General features: G+C 38.7%; 1 protein-coding gene across 3 annotated transcripts; it reads left to right on the top strand.

Annotated features, from left to right (window-relative positions):
* Nucleotides 1-530: 530 nt before the first annotated feature.
* ncs1b (neuronal calcium sensor 1b) lies at nt 531-25,793 on the top strand. 3 transcript variants are annotated; one of them, XM_028033933.1, is made up of 10 exons: nt 531-729; nt 1,787-1,915; nt 3,000-3,143; nt 8,620-8,644; nt 17,558-17,696; nt 20,172-20,250; nt 22,087-22,175; nt 22,249-22,326; nt 23,443-23,550; nt 24,021-25,793. In XM_028033933.1, the coding sequence occupies exons 3-9, from the start codon at nt 3,080-3,082 to the stop codon at nt 23,539-23,541; spliced, it is 573 nt and encodes a 190-aa protein (XP_027889734.1). In that variant the 5' UTR covers nt 531-729; nt 1,787-1,915; nt 3,000-3,079; the 3' UTR covers nt 23,542-23,550; nt 24,021-25,793. The 3 variants fall into 3 exon arrangements, with proteins under 3 accessions (XP_027889734.1, XP_027889732.1, XP_027889733.1); XM_028033931.1 differs by having other exon boundaries at nt 532-729; nt 23,941-25,793; XM_028033932.1 differs by having other exon boundaries at nt 533-729; nt 1,787-1,908; nt 23,941-25,793.
* The last annotated feature ends 343 nt before the right edge of the window (nt 25,794-26,136 follow it).

The raw sequence follows: 26,136 nt of genomic DNA, 5'->3' as shown, positions 1-26,136 counted from the left end.
TCTATTAATTAACCACTTGTTTTTGAGTTTGTTGGAACATTTCTGGTCTCTAATGAGAACACCCAATCTTTAAAGAATTAAACAAATTAATTAAATTCTACATTTAATGCTTTAATTAGTGTGTTTTAGATCTTCCTCACAGTCACAAAAGTTAAGCAAAAACAGACAAACAAAGAATGTAAGCGTGACAGAAATAGTGGAAAAGGGACAAAATGCAACTATGGGAGGTAAAAGAAAAGGCAAACAGAAATTCTATCTAAATAGTTTACATCAATTTTAGTTGTGGGCGCATCTTTTATAGGAGTTGGGGTGGAGGAATGGGGGCTTTTCACATAGTTGTGCCCAGACACAGGCCCTAGTTAAAATCCGTCCATACCAACACTTAGTGGTCAACTAATTCGAGGAGAAGGACTTTTCATCTGAGCTAAATCATCTTTGGCAACTTCATGATACAACCGAAGAGTGTAGTATAACTTTAAAAGGTAATCCATGCAGTCCTGACACGTGTGAAGACTGGGCACACAAAGAGTCCCTGTATGCCCGTCGGTACCGCGACGTCAGTGTCTCCGTCTCTGAGCCGAGCTGGTCGGGGCCAGCAGCAACGTCACTGCCTGTCAGCGGCTTCAGAGCAGCGCGGACGGCTTCCAGCGCAGTAGCAGCGCAGCAGCGCCGAGCTTAGCGGAAGAGGACAGCGGCGGGACACGTTGTCTGCGCGGCGGCTCGCCTCAGGTACAGCCTCTCTCTCTGCACTTGGAAAATGCTTTTTATTCATTTCAGGGCGCGTTTGCCGCTTTTCTTCTCGTCGGCTGGCAACATGGAGTGGCGTGGGTACCAAACGTGGCGAGTACACAATGACTAGCAAAGCTTTCCCCGCATTGTCGCTGTTGTGCTGTAGCCATAAACTACGTTGCTATGGTACCTAAAGGCAACATCCCACCTGCTGCTGCCGCGACCACAGCGTTTCTCCCCTCTGCTAGAGGTGTTAATCTGAAACAAAGCGCATTTCACCTAATTAAGCTGCTGTGAAGGAAACGGGAGTGCGCAAGTCTTGAAGTTTCTGTTACTTAAACACTTTCAGCTTTTGGTCTGTATACATTTTTTCTTGGAAAAAGTTATTTGGGTGGGTTTACAGCGCTTGGTAGAAGAATCTGTACACTGTTTACTTCTCACCTTGAGGCACGTTAGAACGAAACATTTTTTATGTATTTTGTTGGTCTTTTATATGATAAACTAGCAAAAGTGCGAAGTGGCGACAAGGATTTTCAACATATTTTGCAAATTAAAACCTGAGAAGTGTGGCATGCTATTATTTTTATTCACCCCCCTTTACTCCGGCATCCCAAATGAAAGAAAATGCAGATTTTCTTGTATTTAGCTAAACTAATAAAAACAAATAATCCCCACAGCATGATGCTGCCACCACTGTCTCACAATAAGGATTTTGTATAAAAAGTGATATGCAATGATGACTATCATGCATAAGGTTTTGCATGTTGACCAAAAATCTATCAAAGTGTCTCTCATCTGACTGGACTGCCTTAAGTGTGATTATCCACTATTTTGTGTTGACCGATTGCATAAAATCTTAATTTATACTTTGAAGTTGGTCATTTTTACATGAAAAAATATAACATAATTTTGAAAGAGTATGGTTTGTTATATAGTAATATCTACAAGCTTACAGTTAGTAGATATACATATGGACAAAAGCAGCTGTTTTCCCTGTCAACATGTAGCGATCATGCTTGCCATACAGACTCTAACTGCTCTCTTTTTATCTTCTTAGAGCCTAAGTAAAAACCCCACATCTCAAGATTCAAGCACGCCAAAGATGGTGATTACCAGCGTAGTATCCCTCAGAAGTACTTCACCGGCTGTGGACACAGAGAGCAGATGTTTGCATTGAAGGTGCCGAGTGCGTACCCTCTTCTTTTTGTTGTTGTTGTTAGGCTGTGTGCTCTTTGCCTCAGATTGATGCTGTCGTAAGACATCAGTGCATGACAACGCCAGGGCCTGCGATACAAAGAAATTCCATTATCCCTATCTCTTGGCTGCTGTGACGGAGAAGGAAATCACCAGGCTATTCTGTCGTGAGGCCAGGAAGGAGGAAGAATTATGAGTCAGAATGTAGGAGAGGGAAAAAAAAACTGTCACTCTTCAAATCCGCCTGTAAACTTCGTAGACGGGCGGACTCTTGTGCTTATTTTGAGAGCAGCACCAGATGCCATATTGGCTTCCAAAAGTGTTGGACTAAAAGCAGACCTTTTAGTCCAATTTGTGCTCTGCCAATTATTACTAAAATACTCCAAACCTTTTAATTAAACAGCATTATGTCTGTATGAATTTCAAGGATTAGAGTTAAAGTGCTGTGAGAGTGTCAGAAGTGCAAAAGAGGGTTGCATCCAAGCAAAGGCTCTGCTCATTGTGCTTTAGTTTACACACCTCCTTATCTCGGCTGTCAGGAGGGAGGATTCTGTTCGACAGTAACTTACCCCGAGCAATAGAGATAGTGGTGGGAAAAAGGAGGGGTGGGTGGAGTGAGAAGAACAGTGAACGACTGTGAGGGAGCGAGCGTTCTTAACCCAGCCTTTGAGTGACTCTTGTATCCAAGGACGGAGGTAGCAACGCATCCGAACGCCACTCTTCGCCCACGGACTGCTGTGAAGAAATGAGGCGGACGAGCGGGGACTCGGTGGCGCTCTTGTAGACTCAACAACCTGCCTGGCCCTTCTTCACAGAGTCCCCCTTCTCTCCTCCTCCTCTTCCCTGGGGTCTGATGCATCTGTCTGATGTGCCGGGGATGATGACTGAGCAAATCATGACAGCAGCTAGAGTGAAGGATTCACTCTTGTGAATGGAAATTTATCCTATTCTTTTGATATTTTTATGTTGTCTTTTTTTTTTCTATCCAAAGAAGAAGAGAGTGTTTCTCATTTATTTTAATTTTTTTCCCCGCGTCGGTGTCATTGCACCGACAATTTGTTGTATATTATTGGCAGACGAGCGCGCTTGGAGAGGAGGTAGTAACAGGTGCAGCGTGCCAAGGTGAATTTGGAGGTGTGGAAGAGAGCTGAAGATCATGGGGAAATCAAACAGCAAGCTCAAGCAAGAAGTGGTGGAGGAGTTGACAAGAAAAACCTACTGTGAGTACCCTCAGCTTCTTCTTCGTTAACTTCAAACAGCCTGAAGGAAGTTCTCTGAACTTTAGAAAGATTAAAAGGAATGACTAAACATGCACAATAAAAAAGAAAAACTATTGATTTTAGTGCTGCGGTCTTCTAACGATGTTTTCCACCCACTGTGTGCCACCCAGGCTGCACAATGACCAGCCCTGCCCTGACTTAGCACTGCTTACAGTGATTATTGATGAACCAAAGCTGCGTCTAAATGTCAGCTCTCCATTTGATTTACATTTAATTGTAATTTGTTAAAGGCTGAGTCGAGTAATATTCTGCAGCTTTGAATCACATTGGGGACAAAACATGGAGGATCTGAACTATTATCTTAATTTGGAGGCCAAATTCTGATAACTCATTTTGTGAAATTCTGACCCGCCTATGCTGATTTTTTTTATTTATTCCAATTTCTTTTAGTAACTTTTAAGTAATGACAAAATGCTTTAGTGTACTTTCTGAGTAAACTGGTCCAAAACCTAACAAAGTCATAGAGCAATCACTCTCTGTGTGACTGAAGGATCTAAAAATACATTGAGAATAATGGTGGGAAATAAACCTGTTAAATGTCAACAATAATGATAAAAGTTTGAAATTTAGTTGGAGAATACATTTTTAGCCTTTTTGCAAGATGGAGAAGAAACTGCAAACAGTAATTTGGATTTGATTTGAATTATTTTCTAATTTTACTCAAACTTATCTACACTTTTAAACAGTCCTGTAAATGTGATTTATAAGACAATTTATTTCTAGTTAAGAAAGTACCATTAATATTATAAGAAATATTACTATTTTTCTACTTGTTATGAATACATTTTTCAACGTTGTACTGAAACAGATACTATCTTAAAGATAGAGTTTTAATTTGAAATGGTATGATGATAATTATCAAAACTGGTGATAATGCCCATATTGCTCTAAAGTTTATGTAACAGGGTTCACCTAAAAAGAAACCCAGCAAAAAAAATATAAATATAAAGATTTTAGACTTTGTTTATTGCATTTTATTAGCAATAATGTACTAACTTAAACCCAACTTTGAGTTTTCGATGAGACCTCTTTCTAATCCAACAGAAAATCATGTATTTACAGTATTTATTTTTACTTCTTTTCAGATTAAATTGTCCCCATTAGTTCTGTCAGCTTTAGCATCTCGGCTACTGAAATTAACCTCTGGTGCATCAAGGGCAGTTAAGAGTCCCTCCATCTGGCCAAATGTGTTATTGGCATACAGAGTTTGAATGCATTATAGTTGAGATATATTGGCATCCAAAAGGTTTTGTGATTGGTATCAAAGAAAAATTTATAATTTAGTAAAAAAAATTTTTCCTGGCCGAACTTCATTCTTACGTTCTAGAGCATCACTTCAACAGGGAGCTCACATACGGGAAATGTCTAAAAATAGATACTGCCCACTTGTTGATATCTATTTTCTTATTTTTTTTGTGTCCTCTCATAGTCTTTAAATCAAAACCTTTTAAATGAGATTCATAATGACCAGCAGGAGCGTTTTTCTCCGGAGACTATATTTGAATTGTTTACGTGTTATTTTCAGAGCACAAGATTATTATTGTTTGAGCGGTACAAGCATGCAGGTGTGGGTGGGAGTTGACTTCCATTGGCTGCTTAATGATACTGTTATTTGTGTGGATGGTGTCTCTGCAGCAGAAGCAAGGAGGACTGTTGTCACAGGAAATTGCTGTGCAGAAAGATTAGGCATCATGCTGGGCTGGACTGCTCGCTGCCGTCCTGCGCTCCTTGTCTTTCCCTTTCTCTCTTACCCTTTCACCCTGCCTCTCTCTTTCGCTTTACCCCCTAATTGCCCTCTTTGAGTGGGGAATGGAATAGTGTAATTAGGATCTTATCTGGTTAGCATCGCTGAAAGGGGTACCAAGCTCTCTCTCCCACTGCGATCACTCCACCCCCAACCCCCCGTTCTGTTGCTTGAATTCAGACTCTATCATTTCTGTTTTCTTTCATCCTATTGCATCTTTCTCTTGCCCTCCCACGAGGAGCCTCGTCTGCCATTTTATTCAGTGCTTTCTTTTAGTTCTTGACAGATTGGGGACTTAAATTTCTCTGTGCTAAGGTCTCTTTTTAGTTGACTGGTATAAAAAACGGTACATTTTCCAAGCAAGTAATGTCCCATGTTTTAACAGGCAACAAAAAAAAGCAAAGCATGTTGATTTCTAAAAAATGTATGCACAGTACATGTCTTTTCTCTGTGTTGTTGTGAGAGTATCTATTATTTTTAAAGCTCCATTAGCAGTATTGCAATTATTTTTACTTTGTAGTCAAAGGCACCATTAAGCTGTACAGATTGTGGCTAAAAGTCTGTGATGTTCCTGTTTTTTGCAACAACAAAAAAAAAAAAGTCTGGGTCTCACCTGCTGTTTTCAAAGAGCTTAATTCCACACAGAGTTTTTTTTATTTTTTAAATTTTTGCCTTAATAACCACACTGACATCACGTGGACAGAGCAGCAGTCCTGTTCAAATCTCTGCGGGATGTAAGGCAGAGCCATGTGATGGCACGACAGTTGAGTAAGTCCTCAAAGAGTTGATGGCTCTCATGAGTTGACAGAGTAACAAGCAGGATGTGTTCTAGCAGACTCTGGCTGAACAGAGCCTGAGCTTGGTGAATGTGGGGGAGGGGGACATGATTTCTTGATATTCACACAAATTTCTAAAACAATAGTATATAACAAAATCTTATTGCTTTTACTTAGGCACCACAGACATGCGGGTATAGATTATGAATGGGCTGATTTTTAATTGCTTTTTAACACAACTTGCAAATGAGGTAACCACATGGATTCTTGATGAGGTGAAGTCAACTTACTTGAATACAAACAGAGCATCAGAGTGAGGAAGAGAGGTCCAGTAACTTTACTTGTGGTATTATTGTTGGTCTTTGCGTTTTAGAAACTCCTGACCTGTGTAGATGAAAATACCTTGTTGATGTCAAAGGTCAGAAAGGAGAATCTGGTTTGGAATGATAGAAATGCCTTAGTATCTTAAATAACCACTTGTTACAAGCAATACAGAATAGTATTTCTGAATTCACTTGTTAAGCCTTTCATGGATAGGCTGAAATGCTGTTAGCTAAGAACAGGAAACTGAGGCTAAAATTCACAATAGTTCACCAAACCTGAACAACAACACATTGGAAACACATCACCTGGTTTGACGAGTCTGGATTTTTAGCAGCAACTGGACCTGAATCTGGCAGAAAAGACATGGAGGGATAGATGCTTGGCTGGTGATTGTGGTTTTGGATGAATTTTCTTTGCAGGTTTTTGTCCCTTTTCTTACATGGTTTGAAAATCACCACCTATCTGAGCATCGTTGCTGTCAGTGTCAATCCCTTTATGTGTGCCAGTCTTCTGATGTCTACTTATGATAAGTCACCATGCTCAAACTGTTCTCCATTGCACTCTGCAGTCACCTGTTCTCAGTACAGCACATTGAAAGGGAGATTTGTATCAAGGAGGCTAAATCTAAAGGAACTGCATGATTCTGTTACATCAAAATCCCTTGGGGATGTCCAACACCTCGTAAGATCTGTGTCACAAGGAAATAGAGCAGTTCTGAATGCAGAGGAAGGTCCAACGTTATACTTGCAAGATGTACCTAATAAAGTGACCCGAAAGTGTAGATTCAAGAGAAAACAGAGTAAACTTGTTTAATTTAGCAGTCAGCTGCTTATTGTGTAAAGTATTGTTTGTTTTTTAAGGAACAGAAGTATAATAAACTCTTACTTGATTAGTTAGTGGGGCTATCTTCTCAGGTAGCCAGTCTGCAGTTGCAAATGTAGAATTGAGCTAGAAATAGTTGGTAATGACTTAACATTTTTTCACAATGTTTTGTGATATTTATAGGGATAATAAAAAGTGACCATGAATACTTTTTAGCAATTTGTCACAATTCCACGAACACAGAAGTACTCAAAACTTACCCATTACCATACAGACTACATGCTTCAATAAATAGAGCAAATATATTATAACATAACAGAATAACTTTATTTAATTATATTTATAAATGCATTAAAGTTTATGAAGTAATTTCTTTTGGGAAAAAAACAGTTCAAACAGCAAAATTATCCATGAGAAAACATCATCAATGTGATGATAAATGAAAATGACTTCCCAGACAATGTTGTACAAGTACAATAATAATTATCTCTCCTAAATGATGGCCATTTTTCCGTCTCGTCACAGCAACAGGACTGGGAAGGGCAAGATGGAAATTTTTCCATCTTTATTCTAACCAAGCCATCCTTTGAGACTTGAACAACATCAGGTTTTCCTATATCCCATCACCTCTGCAATTCTAAAATAAATGTTCTATGTGATAATTCTAGCCTTTATAAATTACCTCAGTTTCTTTCTTTCTTTTTCTTTTTTTTTTTTTTTTTTTGCCTGAACTGATTTTAAAGGTCAGTTTAATAGTAGCTTGACTTACCTGTCAGTTGTGGGCTCGACCTGATATTTCTTTTCCTGGAAGAGTTCACATGAGGGGTTTCTTTGCTAAAAGCTGGGTAGAATAAGTGAAGATGGACATAAATGCAAGCAAAAGCTGCCTTTTCATCAATAGATTTAATGTGATTCTGTTGTACTCTGGAAAGTAATGTGAACATTTCACAGAAAAGGTTTTTGCTTTTTCTGGCTATTGTGTAATCTAATGCCAGTTCTGGCTTTTTAAATGGCATTAGTTTAAAAGTGTGGCAGGTGTACATCTGCTTTGCTGCTTTCATTTCTATGTTTTATACAGATGTAGAAACCATGAAACCATGTAATGCTTAACCTCTGGGTTAAGCATTACATTAGATGATATTAATGTTTAACTAACACGCCAGGCAGTTGTGGTTAGAAGCTCCTTTTTCGGCCCCCCCACACATCTGGCTCACTAGAAGTGGTGCAGTGGCACTTTAGCAGGAAGTCTCAAAGGATGGCTTGGTTAGAATAAAGTTATTGATTTTCAGCCCTCATTTTCATTACAAAACTCCAGGGGCCAGAGAGCTGAAAATTACTTTGGTTAGTTCGGGGAAAGTAAGAAGTCGAGGGGAAAACCCATGGGATCTTTTGGTCCTAGTACATCATGCTCCTTGTGTGGGCATAGAAACATATCCTGCTGCTAAAATGTATTTTACTCCTAAATCTATGGCTCACGTTCACATTCTTACTGACTTTTTTTTTTTGGTGACTTTTTTTTTTCCAGCTTTTCAACTTGTATATGACGATTAGTCTCTGGATGCGCTACAATCAATTACTTCCTCTTTGAGTGAAACAGTGCTACTTTCCAATATTTGCATGTGGGCTGATTATTGTTGTGCTCTGTGGATATGTGTTGGAAAGGTTTAGGCCAAGATGATTAACTACTAGGCTACTTTTTCTAGGACAAAACCTCTTTCTAATGTCACTTTTCTTTTTCTTTCTTTTACAGTCACAGAGAAAGAAGTACAGCAGTGGTAAGTGTGTACATTTATTTTTAATGAGACTTTTTCTGTTTTTACTTGACAATGATAATATCTAAAAAAATGTTGACAGCGGATCTCACTTTGGTGTGCTTTGTCCAGGAGTTGGTTTTTGTCATTCTATAAAAAGTGTTTTTACAGTAGATTTGAAGCTGTCTCCCTCACGCTTCCCTGAAGACAGATGAGTTCTGAAAATAGAACAACTCTGAAGCGTCACTGTGGCTAAATGACTTTGAAGGCTGATAAAACAGATACAAACATTTCCATGATGCATTCCTCCTTAATTTTTTCATTCTACTTTCAAACGGGATGTATGATAAGAGAGGAATGGTGCGGGGGTAAAGAGGTTGTAAGGTTGCTGCGTTTTGAAGGTTTTCTTGAATACAGCAAAAGTAATTATACCCTGTGATTTTTTCATATTTTGTCACATTGCAACCAGAGATTGTAGCATATTCTATTGAAATTTTATAAAGTATAATAGATAAACACAAAGTAGAGCAATTTATTAAATGATTGATTTTTTTCAGCACCTTTAAGTACCTTAAAGAACTACATTTTTTTGCATTTATAGCTGGGGTTTTTTCTGGAACTTGTTCATCCTTAATTTTTAGTATCTTGTCATTCTAGAAGTAATCTTCCATCTCAATTTCATGTGTTTTGCTGGTTTTCTTCCCCTATTACCTTGTATTTAGTTGTAGCCATTCAGAAAGTTCACTTTGTCCACTTTCAGGATGATGTTGCTGTCGTTTCACAATTTTGGATGAAGTGTTATATTTAGGGGTGTACCAATAAATTGGTCCAATTTTGTTTTATGTTGGGCTTTTGGTGACTTCCTGATACATATGTGATCTTATGCACTGATATTATCTACCGTTGCAAAGATCTGAAGACCAGCCGCTGTCCCCTTTTCCTCTGCTGTGAGAGAGAGCTGACTGACAGAAACGCCCTCCAGGTCATGTCTGCATGTGCCCAGTTTGACTATGGTCACCCAACTTTTCCCAAGTTAATGACTTTGTCACTATATTTTGTAACTTTTCACACAAAATAATTAGTACCGGCCAATTTGGAATCGTTTTAAAGATCTGCCATAAAACTGCAATCAGTGTATCTCTAGTTATTTTTCCACCAAGCAGCATTTTGGATGTTGGCCAAAGAGCTGATTGTTGACCGTAAAACTTGTGGCAAACTGCAATGCATAAATGTTTTTTTTTTTTTTTTTTTTTTTTTTTTGCAACAGTTGCTATCCTCAGATTTATCAAATGCATATATAAATGTTGTCATGTAGATAGATTTTGCCACCTTAGTTATGGATTCTTCAGCTCCTCCGGAGTCTTTGTTTCTTCTCTCATTAATTCTCTTCTTGCACCCTCAGTCAGTAAAATGAACTGAACGGTGTTCTATGGGAGGAGTGTCAAATTAAAGGAGGCAGATTAGAGACGCTTGCCACATTTTTCAAATTTTAATTAAACAAATAATGAAAAAACACATTTATTCTACACTCTTCTCACTTATGCATTGTTTTTTTCCCAGTAAAATCTGTTGGTGTTACTACATAATAAAAATGTATAAAAGTGTAAAATGTAAGAATATTGTTACAAAGTGTTGTACATTGACATCAAGCCTTCACAAACCTTCAGATTAGTAAGCCTTCCTGTTAGTTTTTGCAGCTATTAGTCAGTGTGACTTCTACCAGCATCGTCCTGGTACGGTTTCTTTGCCACACTTCTTATTGGTTTACTTTGGACCAGAATAAGAGAGACTATTGAGAAGATGATAGTACTGGAATTTAAGTTGTTGTGGGTCACTGACACTGCTAACATGCATAAGAAAGTGCAGCTTCATCACAGAGATGACTCAAGCATGAGTAGTCATCACTTTTTGTGTTTGCCTCCAGTTAAAACAAAGGACAGGGATTATCATAGGAGAGACCACTGTACGGAAGTGATCACTCCTCCATCTTCACACTTCACTTCTCCTGGCTCGGTTTCGCATTTCACCATCAACTTGCGCATGCATGAAAGGAGCTGGGACTCGAGAGCTAGTTGTTCCTCATGCCCTCCCCCCCATTAGAAGCTGCACAGAGGGAAGGAGCCAGGCCACGCAGCAGCAGCAGCGACTGCACTGTAGATATCGCTGCTGAAAGTTCCAGAGTCTTCGGGCTGCCCGAGTTCACTTGGGTGGAAACCCCCTCACCCCCGCAGCCCTCAAACCTCCACCCTGCCGGCTGCGCAGCCTGCTAGCTCACCATCACCCTCCGTCATTTACAGAGATTTTTTGCATGAATCCTCACTCTTAGATCAGCAGCAATCAACACAGCCAAGTGTGAGGGATGAGAGGGAATTTTACCAGGGGAAATGCCAGATGGTGTGTAATTAGAGCACAGGCACAGACACAGAAGAATTAGCAGGGTTAGATAAATGCCTGTGTTGTGCATTAAGTTTGCTCCCGTTTTAATTCTCCTCCAAGGGGAACATCATTAGTATGCCTGAGGCCTACCTGAAATCAATAACAAAATCCCATGGCTCAGTGAGGTGCTTGCCAGCGAGGCAGGAGCAAAGGAAACATCCTGCTCTTTAGCAAGCCACCATGCTAGATGCCAATGAGAGGTTGCTGGTGCCAATAATAAATGCTTTATCACTGCCGGCGGGGTCTGATACTGTACGTCAAATCTGCTATGTTTCTAGACGTTGCAGCATCACACTGCATCAAGTACAGTCTGACTTTGTGTGGGGGCTTAGCACTAGTGTCACCACAAAGATCTGTCGGACATGATGCGTTCCTGGCAAATAGCTGACAGTGAAAACATGTTTACTCCCTGGTGCACTTCTTACTGTACCCACTGTAGCAACACTGGAGTGTATGTTCACTTTATAGAACTGGAATTACAAATGTGGTTAAATCCCTGATGTCAGCAGTAAAACGAATACATGTGATCACTGTGTGACAAGCCAAATCAACTCAATAAAAGGTTTTATGTCATTGAAAATGCAAACAAATGTACGGCGCTTAAGTATTCATGCCCCTTAAGCATTTTCACACTTTTCCAACAGTACAACTGCAAACTTTAAAGGTAAAAGTGACATTTTTATTTCTTAAATAAAAAAAGAATAATATTCATCCCCCTTGAGTTTGTAGTTTGCACCAGGTCTGCACATATAGAAACTGACATTTAGACTCATTCCTCTTCACAAAATAACTCAGTCAGATTGGGTCGAGAGTGCCTGTGAACTGCAAATTTTAAGTTTTGCTGCATATTTTTAAATGGACTTTAAATGGATCATTCTAATAGACGAGCAAGCTTTGATCTAAACCAGGGATTTTCAAAGTGTGGTAGAGTTAGCCCCCTGTCATAGTGCAAAGCAACAACTGTGCCCTTCCCCAACTACATTATAGCTATTATATCATCTTTCAGCATTTTGCTGTTGCATAACTTGATGTTCCATTCATGCTTGTTTCTCTGAGTTTGTGAGGATTTAGCTGCTTTAACTGCTAAGCGCAGCGCCACATGCTTTGCTTCCTTTGCCTTGTCATTTACACTGATAAAAGTACGAACTACTTTCCGCTGTGACCACAGTTCATTTGGTTTGGTAGACAACAGTGTGACAGTGCAGCATCTTTAGATGATAAATCCAACTTTAGGTAATCATTCTCATGGTTTCTGCTGTTCTTTAATTATTTTTTCTTAGACTAGACTCTGTCTCTCACCATAGGTTTACGTAATAAAAATCTGCCCATTTTGTTTCTGGCATATGCTTGGTGAAGTTGGCTTTTTTATTTTTTTAAATCTCATTTCTCTCCCCCACCATTAAAAAGCTCTTATCTAAACCATTTTGTTGTATGGATGTTGCGATTGTTGAACTGCCACTCCAGTGTCAGGTCTTTTTCCAGGATCGCCCGATATTTACCTCCATCTTCCCATCAAACCTGGCCAGGTCCTGCAGAGCTAGTGTAAACCTCTCTTCTGCTCCTCTGCTTAAAACTCTTCTGACAGTTTTTCTGCTGTGTATTGGTAGGCTTTGTGGTTATGCCATACTTTCTATTTTTAGATGATAGACTGAACATTCATGAAATGTTCAAAGCTTGGGATATTGTTTTATAATCTAATCGAAAAACAAAAATCCCAGTAAAGTGGAGGGAATTTTGTGGTTGTAATGTGAGAACATATAGAAAAAAGTTGAATACTTTTGCCAGGTTCTCTGTGTTTTAACCTATTTCTTCTAATCGTATTAAATTTATTTTGCATAGATTTTGTGGTTCTGGTAATGTTGCTTCAGGCATCTACAGTTGCACTCAAAGTTATTCATACTTTAGTTTGAATTTAGTTTTAAAGTAATCTTTTAATTTTACCATCATGTTTCATGTAAAATAATTTTAATTCGAGCCAGCTAGAGTCTTGAGCTGAAACTTAGAGAATCTATGGAGGGAGCTAAAGATTAGGATGATGGCAAGGAGGATTCATGCTAAAAACTGGAACTCAATTGTAAAAAGGATAATGCCAACAATTGTATGAAGGTTTTAAATAATGTTCAACATCCAATTTTATTTAAAAAATATAAAATTCTATTTTAATTTCTTAATTTTTTTTATCTCGTGAAAGGTGCCTGTCGTTTTTATCAGAAAGAAAATTACTTGTTTGTTTTTTTTAATGACTACAAATTTAAATTTGCCTGAGTGTATGAATAATTTGAGGCTTGTTTGTGAGCCACTGGAGAGAAATGTATCTTTTTATTTTTGTTCTTGAAATTGTCTGGTTCTGCAGCACTAGTTTGATCATTTTATTTTGCAGATCTGTCACTGCTGTAAAAGTGCAGTAAGATTTTTTTTTCAGTGACTACATATTTAGACTAGTCATTAAGGTGCTCTAAAGATGTTGAAAGTAAGCCATGCTTCTGGCACTCTTAAGGCAAATAACAAAGGAGTACTTAAGAGATTCAGTTCCCCTTTTAGATATAACTTATTAGAAATAAAAAAAAAAACTTTGTGTATAAAAGTAAAGCATAGCAGATTGTAAAAGTTCTTAAATTTAACTCTTTTTGTGAAGAGTTTTCCAGAAGAATATTTTTTATTAGTATGCTCTTACTTCCTGCAATTTACTAAGTGGAATTCCTCTGTCTGGTCAAAAATGATGAAAAGTTGTTTTTTTTTTTTTATTATAAAAGGAAGAAAAAGTTTGAATCTACTGTGTACCTGCTTTTGTCTATTAGTCCACAAGAGGGCACAAAACACATTATCAGATGGAAATACTTGTGCATAATTATTTCATTTCTTTTTTTAGAATTTATACTAATATAAACAACAATACAGTTTTTTGCAGACCTTGGGAATCGATTGTATGATTTGTTTCCATAGACTAATAACTATCACTTCTGATAAATTAAATTCATAGAGAAAATGAACAGAATTCACTTGCTAAAAGCCATGATTTTATTGTAGAACAATTTAAATCTAAATACCACATTTGGATCTGTTTTTATTTGCTCTGTGATGAGAGTGTTTATCAATTTATATAGTATTTTGTAATCCCAATGAAACACACAGGAAGCATTTTTTCAATCATTACTACGTCTGTATTTGTTGCATATTTTGTTGCTACTAAACAGAAAGCTGTTGGTCTCTCTAGTAAGCAATAGCCAGATAAATAGTTTTTGTGTTGGCTCTTCAATAATAGATTTACTAAGATTAATCACAAAAGAAGCTATATCTGGTTATCTGTTTTTTTTTATTATTTAAAGTACTTTTTATTTTTTTATTTTGTAACAGCAGTTGTGATTTAATGGCTTGCAAAAGTATTCCTGTCCTTTGCTATTTTCCATATTATTTCATGTTACAACCACAAAACATCCATGTGCTTTATTTAGACATGATAGACCAGAACAGCGTATGTATTTCTTAGATATGACTGAATTGAGTTGTATCCATTTGTATTCAACCCCGTATAATGTGATACCCCTAACAGGTGCAGTTCAATTAACTACCTTCAAAATAATTAATAGTCTGCTTGAGTATATTTCATGTCAGAATAAATCCAGCTGCTCTGTGAAGGCTACAGAGGTTTGTTAGAGAACATTAGAGAACAGCGGCATCATCAGGACAAAGGAACATGGTAGAAATAAATTTGAGGAGAAGTTTAGATCAGGGTCGGGTTATAAATAGGAGTGCACCAATAAGTTGGCAGACTGATAATTCCACCACGATTTCCTTAGTTTTGGGAGATTAGCTACCGCCTGACACGTAAATATTAAACTGATTTTTAAAGATCCATATTTCCCAAAATCAGAATTGGCAGGTCAAGCATTTTAAAAACCGTAGATCTGCCAGAATACTGCAATCGGTGCTCTCTTCCTAGTCATAAGACAAAGGTTTTGGATTTTACAGAGCACAAACCAATTCATCACCTGAATATGGAAAAGTATTGCACAGCTGAAAACATACAAAGTTACAGTTCCACCTAAACCAGGGGTCTCAAACTCAATTTGCCCGGGGGCCGCTGGAGGTAGAGTGTGGGTGAGGCTGGGCCGCATTCACACACACGGTCTCCTCAGGTTGTAGTCAGGCGCTGTAACAGCCGTAATTGTGTAGTGTCTCTTTAAGATACTCTAGTATTGCTAATGATGTCAGAAGTATGCGCCACGGCTTCTCTGTAGAGAGCGTGGGAGAAACGTGCTAGACGGACATGTTAGCTCCCTAACTTGTTAGTAATGTTACGGGTTGTTTGGACGCTGCTCAATTTTCATGTCTGATAATATAGCAGCCGTTCAACCGGGCTTTGTAAGGTTGGTGAAGAGCGTATTTATTAAAGGACAACACTGTGGAATTCCCAGTACCAGTGTGGTTGTGAGTTTTTGACCGTCCTGACGAATTTGCCGCCTCCTCTCCTCCCTTAAACACAACCCAAGCGTTACAGCGCCTAACCTTAATTACGTTACACTGATCAGCGACTTCCGGGTCTAGACTGGATGCTGAAGCACGTGAAGCGGGAGCGGCCGCGGAAATTGCGCATGTACCGCATGCAAATAATGACAAATAGAAAATGCAAATAGGCCCGGCCGATGTCCCGCCCCCAAGAGCAATATACTCCACCGTGATTGGTAAGTTCGTTCAGCTCCGCACACAACACTGAAAAGTGCCAATTATATCAAACTCGCGGGCCGCACTAACATTAAACTTTCATATTAAGGCGGGGGCCACAAACTATCGTCCCGAGGGCCGCAGTTGGCCCGCGGGCCGCGAGTTTGAGACCCCTGACCTAAACCATTGTCAGGACATCTCTCAGTACCACGCGTCTAGATTTCATGGAAGACTGAGGAGAAGAAAGCCGTTATCGAAAGGAAGCTATTAGAAATCTTGGTGGTGGCAGCATCAGGCTGTCGGTATAAGGGATAGGAAAGCTTGTCAGAGTTTATTAGATGATTCATTAAGGTAAATATAGGACAATCCTGGAAGAAGATCTGGTAAGAGGTTGCAGGAGACTTGAGACTGACGTAGTGGTTCACCTTCCAACAGCACAAGAATCCAAACAATTACCCAGAGCCAACATGGCATGTGTCTACATCTGCTATCGCAGTCAAAGTTCAGACGTACTCCATCATATCTTGCCATACCTGAGCTGAACGAAGACGGAAAATCTTTTACAAAGGTTCTACAATCTATTGATTCAGAGGAGCTGAGTATAAATACTTTAGAGATGTAAAAACATTGGAAAGGTGCCATTTCTCTTCTACTTAACAAGTATACAAAGTTTGTGTTAGTCCATTATGTAAAATACACTAAAGCTTGTGGTTGTAACAGTGCAAAAAGAGAAAAAATGTTTAATGCCTCAACAATATGTACGTCATTATCGGCAATATAAGATAGAAGTTATAGAAAGGCTAGAAAAAAGGTGTAGAAGATAGAAAAATGATGGATTCCCATGAAAAGGGTTGGGTTTGGATTAGGACATGCTTTGTGTCTCCTGCACTTTGAATACCAATGAGGTTATACTTCATTATAGTGAGCTTGGCGCTCATTTCACTGCATATCATCTCCAGATAATTCATATTACATCGTTCTGCTGTCATCTCGCTCCTCTTCTTGCTAAACTTTTTTTTTCAGCTGCTTCTCAAAGCAGCTTCCCATCTTTTGGACTTACACGAAGCTGGCTTTGTTATCTCCCAGGCAGATTAAAAGTAAAGCGTGTAAGAAGAGGAAGGACTCAGTGTGTGCACAGAGAAGCTCCGTGCTGGCCTTCGGTCTTCTTCAAAGCTCTTCTGTGCTTTAATTATAGACCGGCCTTATTTTGAGAAGCACATGCAGTGCTCTCCTGTGTGTACTTGATCAGTTTTGCAATGTTTTATATAACTACAGGGGTAATCCTCCTCTACTTCCTCCTCCTGCTACTCATCTAACATTTATTTTTATAGAAACAAACACTCTCTATTTTGTTCCTTAAGCTGTTGGTTTGATTACGCGATGGCTGTTTTCTCCGTTACAAAAGCAGTCCCGCAGATAGCCTACCTCTGAGTGACTGCGCCTCTAATTGCTTATGAGATGCTTCTATTTTTAGGCTAATAGAGATGTTAAGTCGCTCTCCAGATATGTCATTTCCAGGAGCAAGAGGAAGCTCTCCGACTTATCTATCAGCTCCACATATTATCAAAGAGAAGCAGAAAGGAATTTGATTAGCGTTAACCACCTTGGGCTCGCTATTGGATTAGAGTGATCATCTTATCTATTAGTGAAACAAATAGCTTTGCACTTTACCTTTTTGGTCTGGCACATTCTTTCAAGCTGAATCAGTCACGCTCGCTTGCCGTCGAGGTGACGAGGTGACTTCAGTCCGCTGTCCAGTTGGAGCCTGATTATCTGATTGCAGGATGGATGTTTTGATACTTTTTTTTTATATATATATATTTTGATTTTGTTTTTCAGGTACAAAGGCTTCATCAAGGATTGTCCCAGCGGCCAGCTGGATGCTTTGGGCTTTCAAAAGATATACAAGCAGTTTTTTCCTTTCGGAGACCCCACCAAGTTTGCTTCATTCGTCTTTAATGTATTTGATGAAAATAAGGTTTGTACTTCATATTGCATAGAATTTAAGACAGTAATAAGAAATTGAAATTAAATTAAAAGCACCGGTTTCTGGTTTTCTGGGCTCCTTTTCTCTGCTGTTAAACTTAATAAATGGCATTTATAAAATCTGATTGTTTTTTTAAGCATGCTGTTGTTCCTGGAACATGTTTCGTCCTTTTTCTTAGAAGCACAGGGCATGTGTTTTTTCTTTTTCTTTTTTTTTTTTGCAGATTGCTCTTCATTCAGACTCCTTTCAACTGAACTGTCGAACGCATTTAAAGGGAGTGGAGTCCTTTAACAAAATATGATGAAAGTGTACTGTGCAAGGCTGTTATAGATTTTAACTCATAAGTATTGGCGTTTAAAGCACCCACATTATTATTGCAGTTGCCTTACATAACTTAGAGAAAATGGCTACCAAGCGTTGTTTATTCGTTTCCGACAAAATCCTGAAAACATTCTCATAAAAGCAGACTTTTTACAGACGTTCTGGACTTTCTCTTAGTAAAACATTACATCTACATGCAATATATTTTAAGAAGTTTTTCTATATTTTAATAATGGTTTAATTGTAATGCCAATAAAGTATTTACAATTTTTTAAATGTCTATAAAAAAAACCATTTTATAATAAAATGTTACAGAAACTTTTCATTTTTATTTTCAAAATTGATTCTTCTTTTACTGTGTTTTACCTGTTGAGAGATGCCTGTCTCATTTCCTATTAGAAACAAACCTTCTTGCGGATCCGCTCTCTCCACAACCCTCCCTACATCAACAGCATACCACACAGCAAGTCGTCAGGATACTAAATCAGCCATTATAGTCTCTATTTCCCTGCAAATGTCATTACAGCAGTTTAAAAAGACATGGGTTGTTAGGGGCAATTTAGATTTGCTACTTCAACAAAATACCCTTGTGGCCTACAATGCACTTTTACAAGCTATGCATACAAAAAACAGGGTGTGTTTTTTAGAACCTGGCTGAGCAAAATGAGACATTGTTGATTTGGGGCTCGGCTGGATTACACACAGCAGAGCACCAACAGGTGATGATGAGTCAGGAACAAAGACACTGATCGTTTAGAAATGAATGGACGATGTCCTCCAATCAGGACCTTAGGAAAAGGATTGGGACATCTCTATAGTTCACCCTATATGACAAGATACTATGACTTGTGTTTAAGACCAGTTAATGAACTCTCTGTCACATATTGTTTTTAAAAAAAATGTTCTTGGTATTTTACAATTTTCTCATTATTTCTGTTAGAATCAAACAGTTGCTTGTTTATTCGTGCAAGTTTGAGCAAGGCCAAAATGTTGTTTGTATATTTGAACCCCCAACCCAATGTGACAGCTGCAAATAATTATCCAAATTACGTTTAAGCAGAGGAACAATAAGAGAGCAGCTCCCGGGGTGCTAGTGTGCCCCCTGGAGGTTTATTGACTTGCAGATAAATGTCTTTGTTTTGGAGGGATCAGACAAACTCCGGCATGTCTGACGATTATCTTTGACTCTCATTAGTGTTAGGCAGCCCATAGTCAGAGAATCCATTGATCTCTGGTTTTATGGCTTATGTCACTGGCAGCGCATGACTTCAGCATTTTTCTTAGTTAGGCAGATGTCTAGTAGAGATAAAATTAGCTGACCTCAGAGACCATCAAGAGCGCCTGACTGTTTTCTGATGTGGGGGTGGAGGGATACAGGTTGACGTCTGTTGTGAAGGAATGTGGGAAAGCTTTTGTCATGCAGCGGTGGCCTTTGGTATTTCTAGTCACATTATAAAGCTAAATCCTGAAATTTCCACTATATAAAGAGTTCCTATGTAGCTTTGGGTGTGTGGAATTTTTCTTTTATACATTTTTTTTAAAAGGAGACAATTTTATGTTTCAAGACTTTGTAGCATTTGAGCTACTTTCATCTCTTGTGTCAACTTTGACTGTCTTCCATTCTATTTTCTGCTTCAAGTGCAGCCACACGGAAAAAAAACCAAAAAAACAATATTAACACCCTAATTCCAAAATTGAATGCAGTCATTTAAGACTACGAAAGCTGAAACATCCAAATTGGGAGTGGAGTTTCTACCTTGTTCAATAAAATTATCCTCCACGATCAATCAAGATGAGGAAAGTTTGGGAAAAATCTGTAACATCTTGACCACCAAAACCTGGTGATTGTGTTCGTTAGGCGGGAGTCTTAAGAAGATGAACCAGTAGCATCCGTCTCACTAATGACCAGAGGTGACATGTCTCAGCCTCAGGAGAGAGCCAGGTGCAGGGCGAAAAATAGCAGCTCAGTTGGAGCAAACGTCTGGCCCAGTTTTCAGCACAATGCAGGAAGGACGCCGTGAAAGAACGGGGAGGCGGAGAATGGGGGAGAAGTTCATTAAAGTTAGAGTTACACAAAATGTGATGTGGGATGGTCTTCTTGTCTAGAGCTGATTACATTCTGCGTCTGTTTCTGTCGCTCGCTAGGACGGACGAATTGAGTTCTCCGAGTTCATCCAGGCCCTGTCGGTGACCTCCAGGGGGACTCTGGATGAGAAGCTCAGATGTAAGAAGGAACTGTTCTCTGTTTTCTGCCTTGAAATGAAAGGATTTAGCTTTAATTGGGCTGCTTACATATCACAAAGGACAGATGGGTTCAAAGGAGCACCAACTGTAAAAGATTACCGTATGCGTCTTCAGTAAACTAGAGCATCTTGAAAATAAAAAAAACATATTGGTCAAATTCTAACCAGGTCTGTTTCATTAAAACTAACGTGATCTAAAAATTTGATAGCAGCTTGCAAAAGTATTCACTCCCCTCTTTCATGTTATAACCTCTAAGAGCAGTGTGTTTTATTAGGACTTCACATTAAAAACCAGCACAAAGAAGTGTATAATTAGGAAGTGAATGAAAATTTCTATATGGTTTTGGAAAATTTTTACCAGTAAAAGTCAGTAAATTGTGTGGCATGCATTAGTATTCAGCTGCCCCGAGTCCATATTTTGTAGAACCACCTTCTGAAGTTTGCAAAATAACAATTGATTAGAGAAATTCAGACTTATTTAATACTGATTGGACTCTCATTTAGGTCTGAACTTTGACTGGGCCATTCAAACACACTATGACTATGCTCGATCTAAACCATTCTATTTTTGCTCTGGCTGTATATTTTGCCATCCTGCTGGAAAGTCAATCCATGCCCAGTCTAAATTCTTCTGCAGCTTCCTGCAGGCTTCTTTCCCAGATTCCACTAAACTGTATTTAGCTCCTTGCCTTTCATCATCAAACCTGACCGGCTTTGCTATCGCTGCTGAAGGGAGCATCACTCCAGCATGACGCTATGATTATTCAATTCTATACAAATTGAGGCTGAATTGCCTCCCCGGCATGCAGTCAGGCCCTGCAGAGCTCTGCTAATGCGCTAATATTGGAGCCAGGTGTGCTGAAATAGAGAGACGTCTAAAAGTCACAGAATACCAACCCTTGAGACCACTGCTTAACATCATTATGCTTGAAAATATGATTTGATCAGTTTATTGTACTTGTTTAAATTTAAGTTCTTTGTATCATTATTGCAATACAGTAAATGCTATAAAATACCGTAATAAATTTTTTTGTCAATATCACAATCATTCCTATTATCAAGGCATTTCATATCGACGTGCAGTTAGTTTTTCAAAACGCTTAGCATTTTTTATTTTTAGAGTACACAACTAATAGTTGTCCTGTCTACAGATTGTCTCACTTGAGCTGTTACTCATCTCTTAATAGTTTTGCACTGTCCTATATTCTTTTCATTTTCAGATGAGGGATTGAACAATGCTCCATGAGATGTCATAAGCTTCAGATATTATCTTTTTTTTTGTATCCCGACCCTGTTTTACACTTCTTCACAGCTTTGTTCCTTGATGTTCATGACGCTCTTTGTTCTTTAATGTTTTCTAACAAAACAGCTTTACTTTTATTAAAGTTAAGTCACACAAATGTGCATTCAAGTTTTAATTTATGACTTCTGGAAAATAATTGCTCTGGATTTCATTTTGGGGTACCTGAGTAAAACAGGACCTGTCACACTTTTCATATATTTATTTGAAAATATTTTAGAAAAAAAAGAAAACATGCTTTTAATGCTGCCTCAACATTACACTTAACTTTCTGTCGTGCTCCTGTGCTTACTCAAGATTTTATTTAGGGGTGTCAGAGTAAAGAAGAGCTGAATACAAATGCGCACAACAGTTCAGATTTTTCTTTGCAGACAAATAATTTTGCTTTCCAAATGCACCACTTTGTGCCGATCTATCGCATAAAATCTGAAAACATTCGAAACTTGTGATTAAATTATGACAAAATGTGAAAATCACCTTTTTAAACTTTTATTTTTATTTTTTTTTCTCTGTGCAGGGGCCTTTAAACTGTATGATCTCGACAACGATGGCTACATAACTCGTGATGAAATGTTAAACATTGTAGATGCTATATATCAAATGGTGGTAAGTATGGGGCCCACATCTTTTTTCCTCTTCCTGATTTGCTAGAGTGATAATTATGCAACGTCTATCTCAGGGAAACACTGTGGAGCTACCGGAGGAAGAAAACACACCAGAAAAGAGAGTGGACCGTATTTTTGCAATGATGGACAAGGTCAGTGTAGCGTTATAACACTTTATGATGTTGCCCTTTACTTGATCTCCTAGCATAAAATTTTAGTTGACACAGATAAGTCCAGCAATAATTATTAATTTAGCATTACCTTGGCTAATTTTGCCTTTGTTGCTACCCTAAGAGCCACAGGGACTGAAGCTTGGAGCTGGTAGTTGTAGCCAGAGCAGTATCACTAACACTACAGTCTATAAACGTCATTTATAGTCACCTTCAGCACTGGTCCTCAGTGCCCACACTCTCAGGCCTAGGAATCCACTCAGCTGTAGTGAAAGGTGAGATGCAGCTCACCACTGCCAGCTGTAGCCAATAGGACTACCAGTCTACCAACAACTAGGCTCACTGAACTTAACATCAGTTAATCAGCATAAAGCAGGAGCAATACAGTTGCTGCTAAATAATAAACTAGCTCTGAACCTGTTCTCATTTTACCACTTTACAAGAGTTTATATAATGAACTATGACAATTTCAATGTATTAAATGTTTTTCATTGAGATTTCTTTGGGATAAACCAGCATAGGGATGTACCAGTATGAAAATGTGTGTCTATATCAATATCCAATTTTTAGTATTGGTTTTATGGCCTATAGGCAATATCTACTGATATTATATGTATTATGTTCATATTATCTATATATAACGCCTTGAAAAAAATTACCATTGCAACGCTAACTTTACCACTGCTTCTCTGGTTCATTTAAACTCCCCACAATCCCTTGCTGCATCGCTATTACCATCACATTACCAAACAAATACCACATGACCAAAACAGACGGCAACAAGATGGACCGATATCGATCAAAAATGACTAATATCGGCTGATACCAATGCTAGTACCGCTGATATATCCTGCATTCCTAAGCCAGAATAAAGTAATGAGTGGCTATGAATTCGATAAAAGTGAAACAACTAAATTTTAAACAATAAAACAGAAAATTGGACCTTTTATCAAATAGTCGCAAGAAGAAGTCAGTAGCAATAACGTCACAAAATGTGACTGATTGCATAACATGGTGAAACAGTACAGTAGCAATGCCTGATTTTTTTTGTTTGTTGATCATTTCAGAGCTTCAGTCTCATTGTGTTTCCTGTTGCAGAATGCAGATGGGAAGCTGACTCTGCAGGAGTTTCAGGAAGGGTCAAAGGCAGACCCTTCCATTGTTCAGGCACTGTCACTCTATGACGGACTTGTGTAGAAATGTAAGGTGAGTGGAGGGAAAACAAAACAAGACAAACAAAAAAATGAGCTGGTCCAATCCTCAGCTCCTCTCTGATCCCAGGTGTTATGTCAAAATCTCTGTTAAAACAGTAGAGTTCCTATTCCATCAGAGCCGACTGTGGAAGACAAAAAAACGTAGGAAAGCCACTGTCTGCTCTCAGTTTGTTCTCATGAATTATTCAAATGGCCCACTTGTTTACTGGCAGTGTAATATTGTCGCAGCACTGAATAAAGATGGAAACATCTCACTGCCTAATGTAATGCACGGGCTGCTGCCAATTGTGGCTGACATCCTGCTCAGTGTTTTGTCAACTATGAAGCGAGCTTATGAAGACATATGCATTCTGTGTAAATGCTCTGTTTGCTTGTTCTCTAGCTAGCTCCGATCGCATCCAGGTATTACGACGCCGCTCTCCATCTTCAGCGTAGTGATTATCCGTTTCGCAACTTTTTCAGAGGGGTCCGACAGCGTCCTTCTGCTTTTTGCACGCCAACGCCGTTCCGTCACCTCCTGATCAACCCAAAAGGGAGGATTACAAACTTTCATTGTCCAATTGTTTGCGTTCATTCGCAAAAAAAGGAAACGCAAAATTCTTCTGATGTAACGAGGAATGCCTGCCCTCACCCTCAGTCATTGCTCAGTGCTCCTGCGGCCGTGCAGCGCAGCGGCATTGTGGACTGTGTTCGAACGTTTCTGTGTTCTGGGAGCGAAGTGTCGGACAATCCGAGGAACAGGATCCCTCAACGATGCTTGCGTTCTTCTCGTCTAAACGGCGTAAATCACCAGAACAGCTCAGAGGGATTGTGCTGCTGCCGCGGCTGCTTCACCTCCACATTGAGATACTTTAAATCTCTGGAAATAATGTGTTACGAACACTAACTTAAAAGCTACAAAGCAGTTATAATGTATATATTATAATGTAAATACAATGGTAATTTATTTTCTGCTTTGCTGCATTTATGAGACTTTTCTCATAAATATAGAATGATTTTTTTTTTTTTTTTTTTAATCAAAGGTGTCGAAATGTATTGCACTGTATTTTTCCTTACCATTGTTGGAGCGTTCTTTTTTCTCCCATTCCCAGGTTAGTTCTCCTGAGAGAAGAGGAATGTTTAAGTAGCACAGAGTTTTCTATGGATAATTTTTATTACGTTTGCAGTCCGTGCACCCCGTTGTGTTTTAATTCCCCCCCATTAGCATGATTGTGTCCTATTGACCCTGTTGCACAACTGCATCCTGAATGACTCGGCTTGAACAACGGAGAGCATTCCCGCAGCTTTACATCAGAATTGAGGCTGAGCGTTTTTTTTGTTTTTTTTTGAGAGCGCTGCACTCCACCCTTGGCAACACAAAGCCCGGGTCTCTGAGAGGCGCAAACAAGACGTCAGTTTTGGTTGTAAAGCTTTTGAGATCGCCTTGGTTGCAAGTGTCTACATGATATTTGCAGCGTGTGAGGCCAGAGCATGCGATTCTTCCTTCTTTTTATATTTAGATTATTTATTTTAGAACATTTTTGGTGTTTTATCTGCTTCACTAATAGTTGTTTGCCTTATGCAGATTATAATTTACTAGATTATGATTGTCATTTATCTGTTAATCAGTGTAAGAGCACGGAATAAAATGCATTTAAGTGGCTAATATTTATATTTCTGTATTTTAGTTTGGAATGAGTAGAAAAGTGTTACAATTTTTTTATAGAGAAGCATTTGGGATGCATTTAAGGGACAGCTTTGTAGATTAAGTTTTGTTCAAATGTAGAATTTCAAATTACCTTGATTATATTCCTATTTGGAGAATATCACGCAAGTTTGCACAGATTGCGTTAAGGCAAAAAATACGGGACATGTTCTGGGTTCAGTATTCCACTGTGTAACATCACATAATAAGAAGTGTCATGTTAAGCTTTAGTGCCTGTTAATGCTTTGCAACACAGAATCTGATGTGCCAGCTTACTAAACCTGTACTATACGACTAATGAACAATGAAGTACATAAAACTGGCATGTGGCAGTGATGGATGAATTAATGCCACCTGGCGGCTTTTGAGCCTCTCGGCCTCGCTGGGATTGAGTCACTCTCTGTTATTTTTTCTCATCAAAGACCGGTGCATGACATACCAAAAGGAAGAAATGTCCAGATTTATGACTGTTCTGTCATTTAAAGTCCGAGCCTTTTGTATTTGTAGCATGTGATACTAAAAAGTGCAGTAAAACACGAGTGTGTTTGAAAGTGAAGCACCAGCCTCGTGTTTGGAAAATGAACTGGCTCTCCACCACATGCTTTGCAGGAAAACAATCACCTGTTTACATTCATGTAATGCTGGAGCTGTTCTCGATACGTGCGTTGTGGCTCACTAACAAGGGCGCCACAGCTAATCGGGCAGCAAGAACATTTGCAAGTAATTCTTTTGCCTATTTGCATTATTCAGTCACTATCGAGCGTCTATTTATTTCTGTGCTAAACTAAAGTGTTACATTTTACATTATGGTATAGTAAAATAAGTCCATGCACAATGTGATCGGCAGCTAGCCTAGCCTGCCATTGATTTATTTTTTTGATTTTTAATTGGTGC

This window comes from Xiphophorus couchianus, chromosome 12 (assembly GCF_001444195.1).
Source record: "Xiphophorus couchianus chromosome 12, X_couchianus-1.0, whole genome shotgun sequence".
In the NCBI taxonomy this organism is placed as follows: Eukaryota; Metazoa; Chordata; class Actinopteri; order Cyprinodontiformes; family Poeciliidae; genus Xiphophorus; species Xiphophorus couchianus.
The sequence above is the reverse complement of the archived record's forward strand: the minus strand, read 5'-3'. Positions and strand labels throughout refer to the sequence as shown.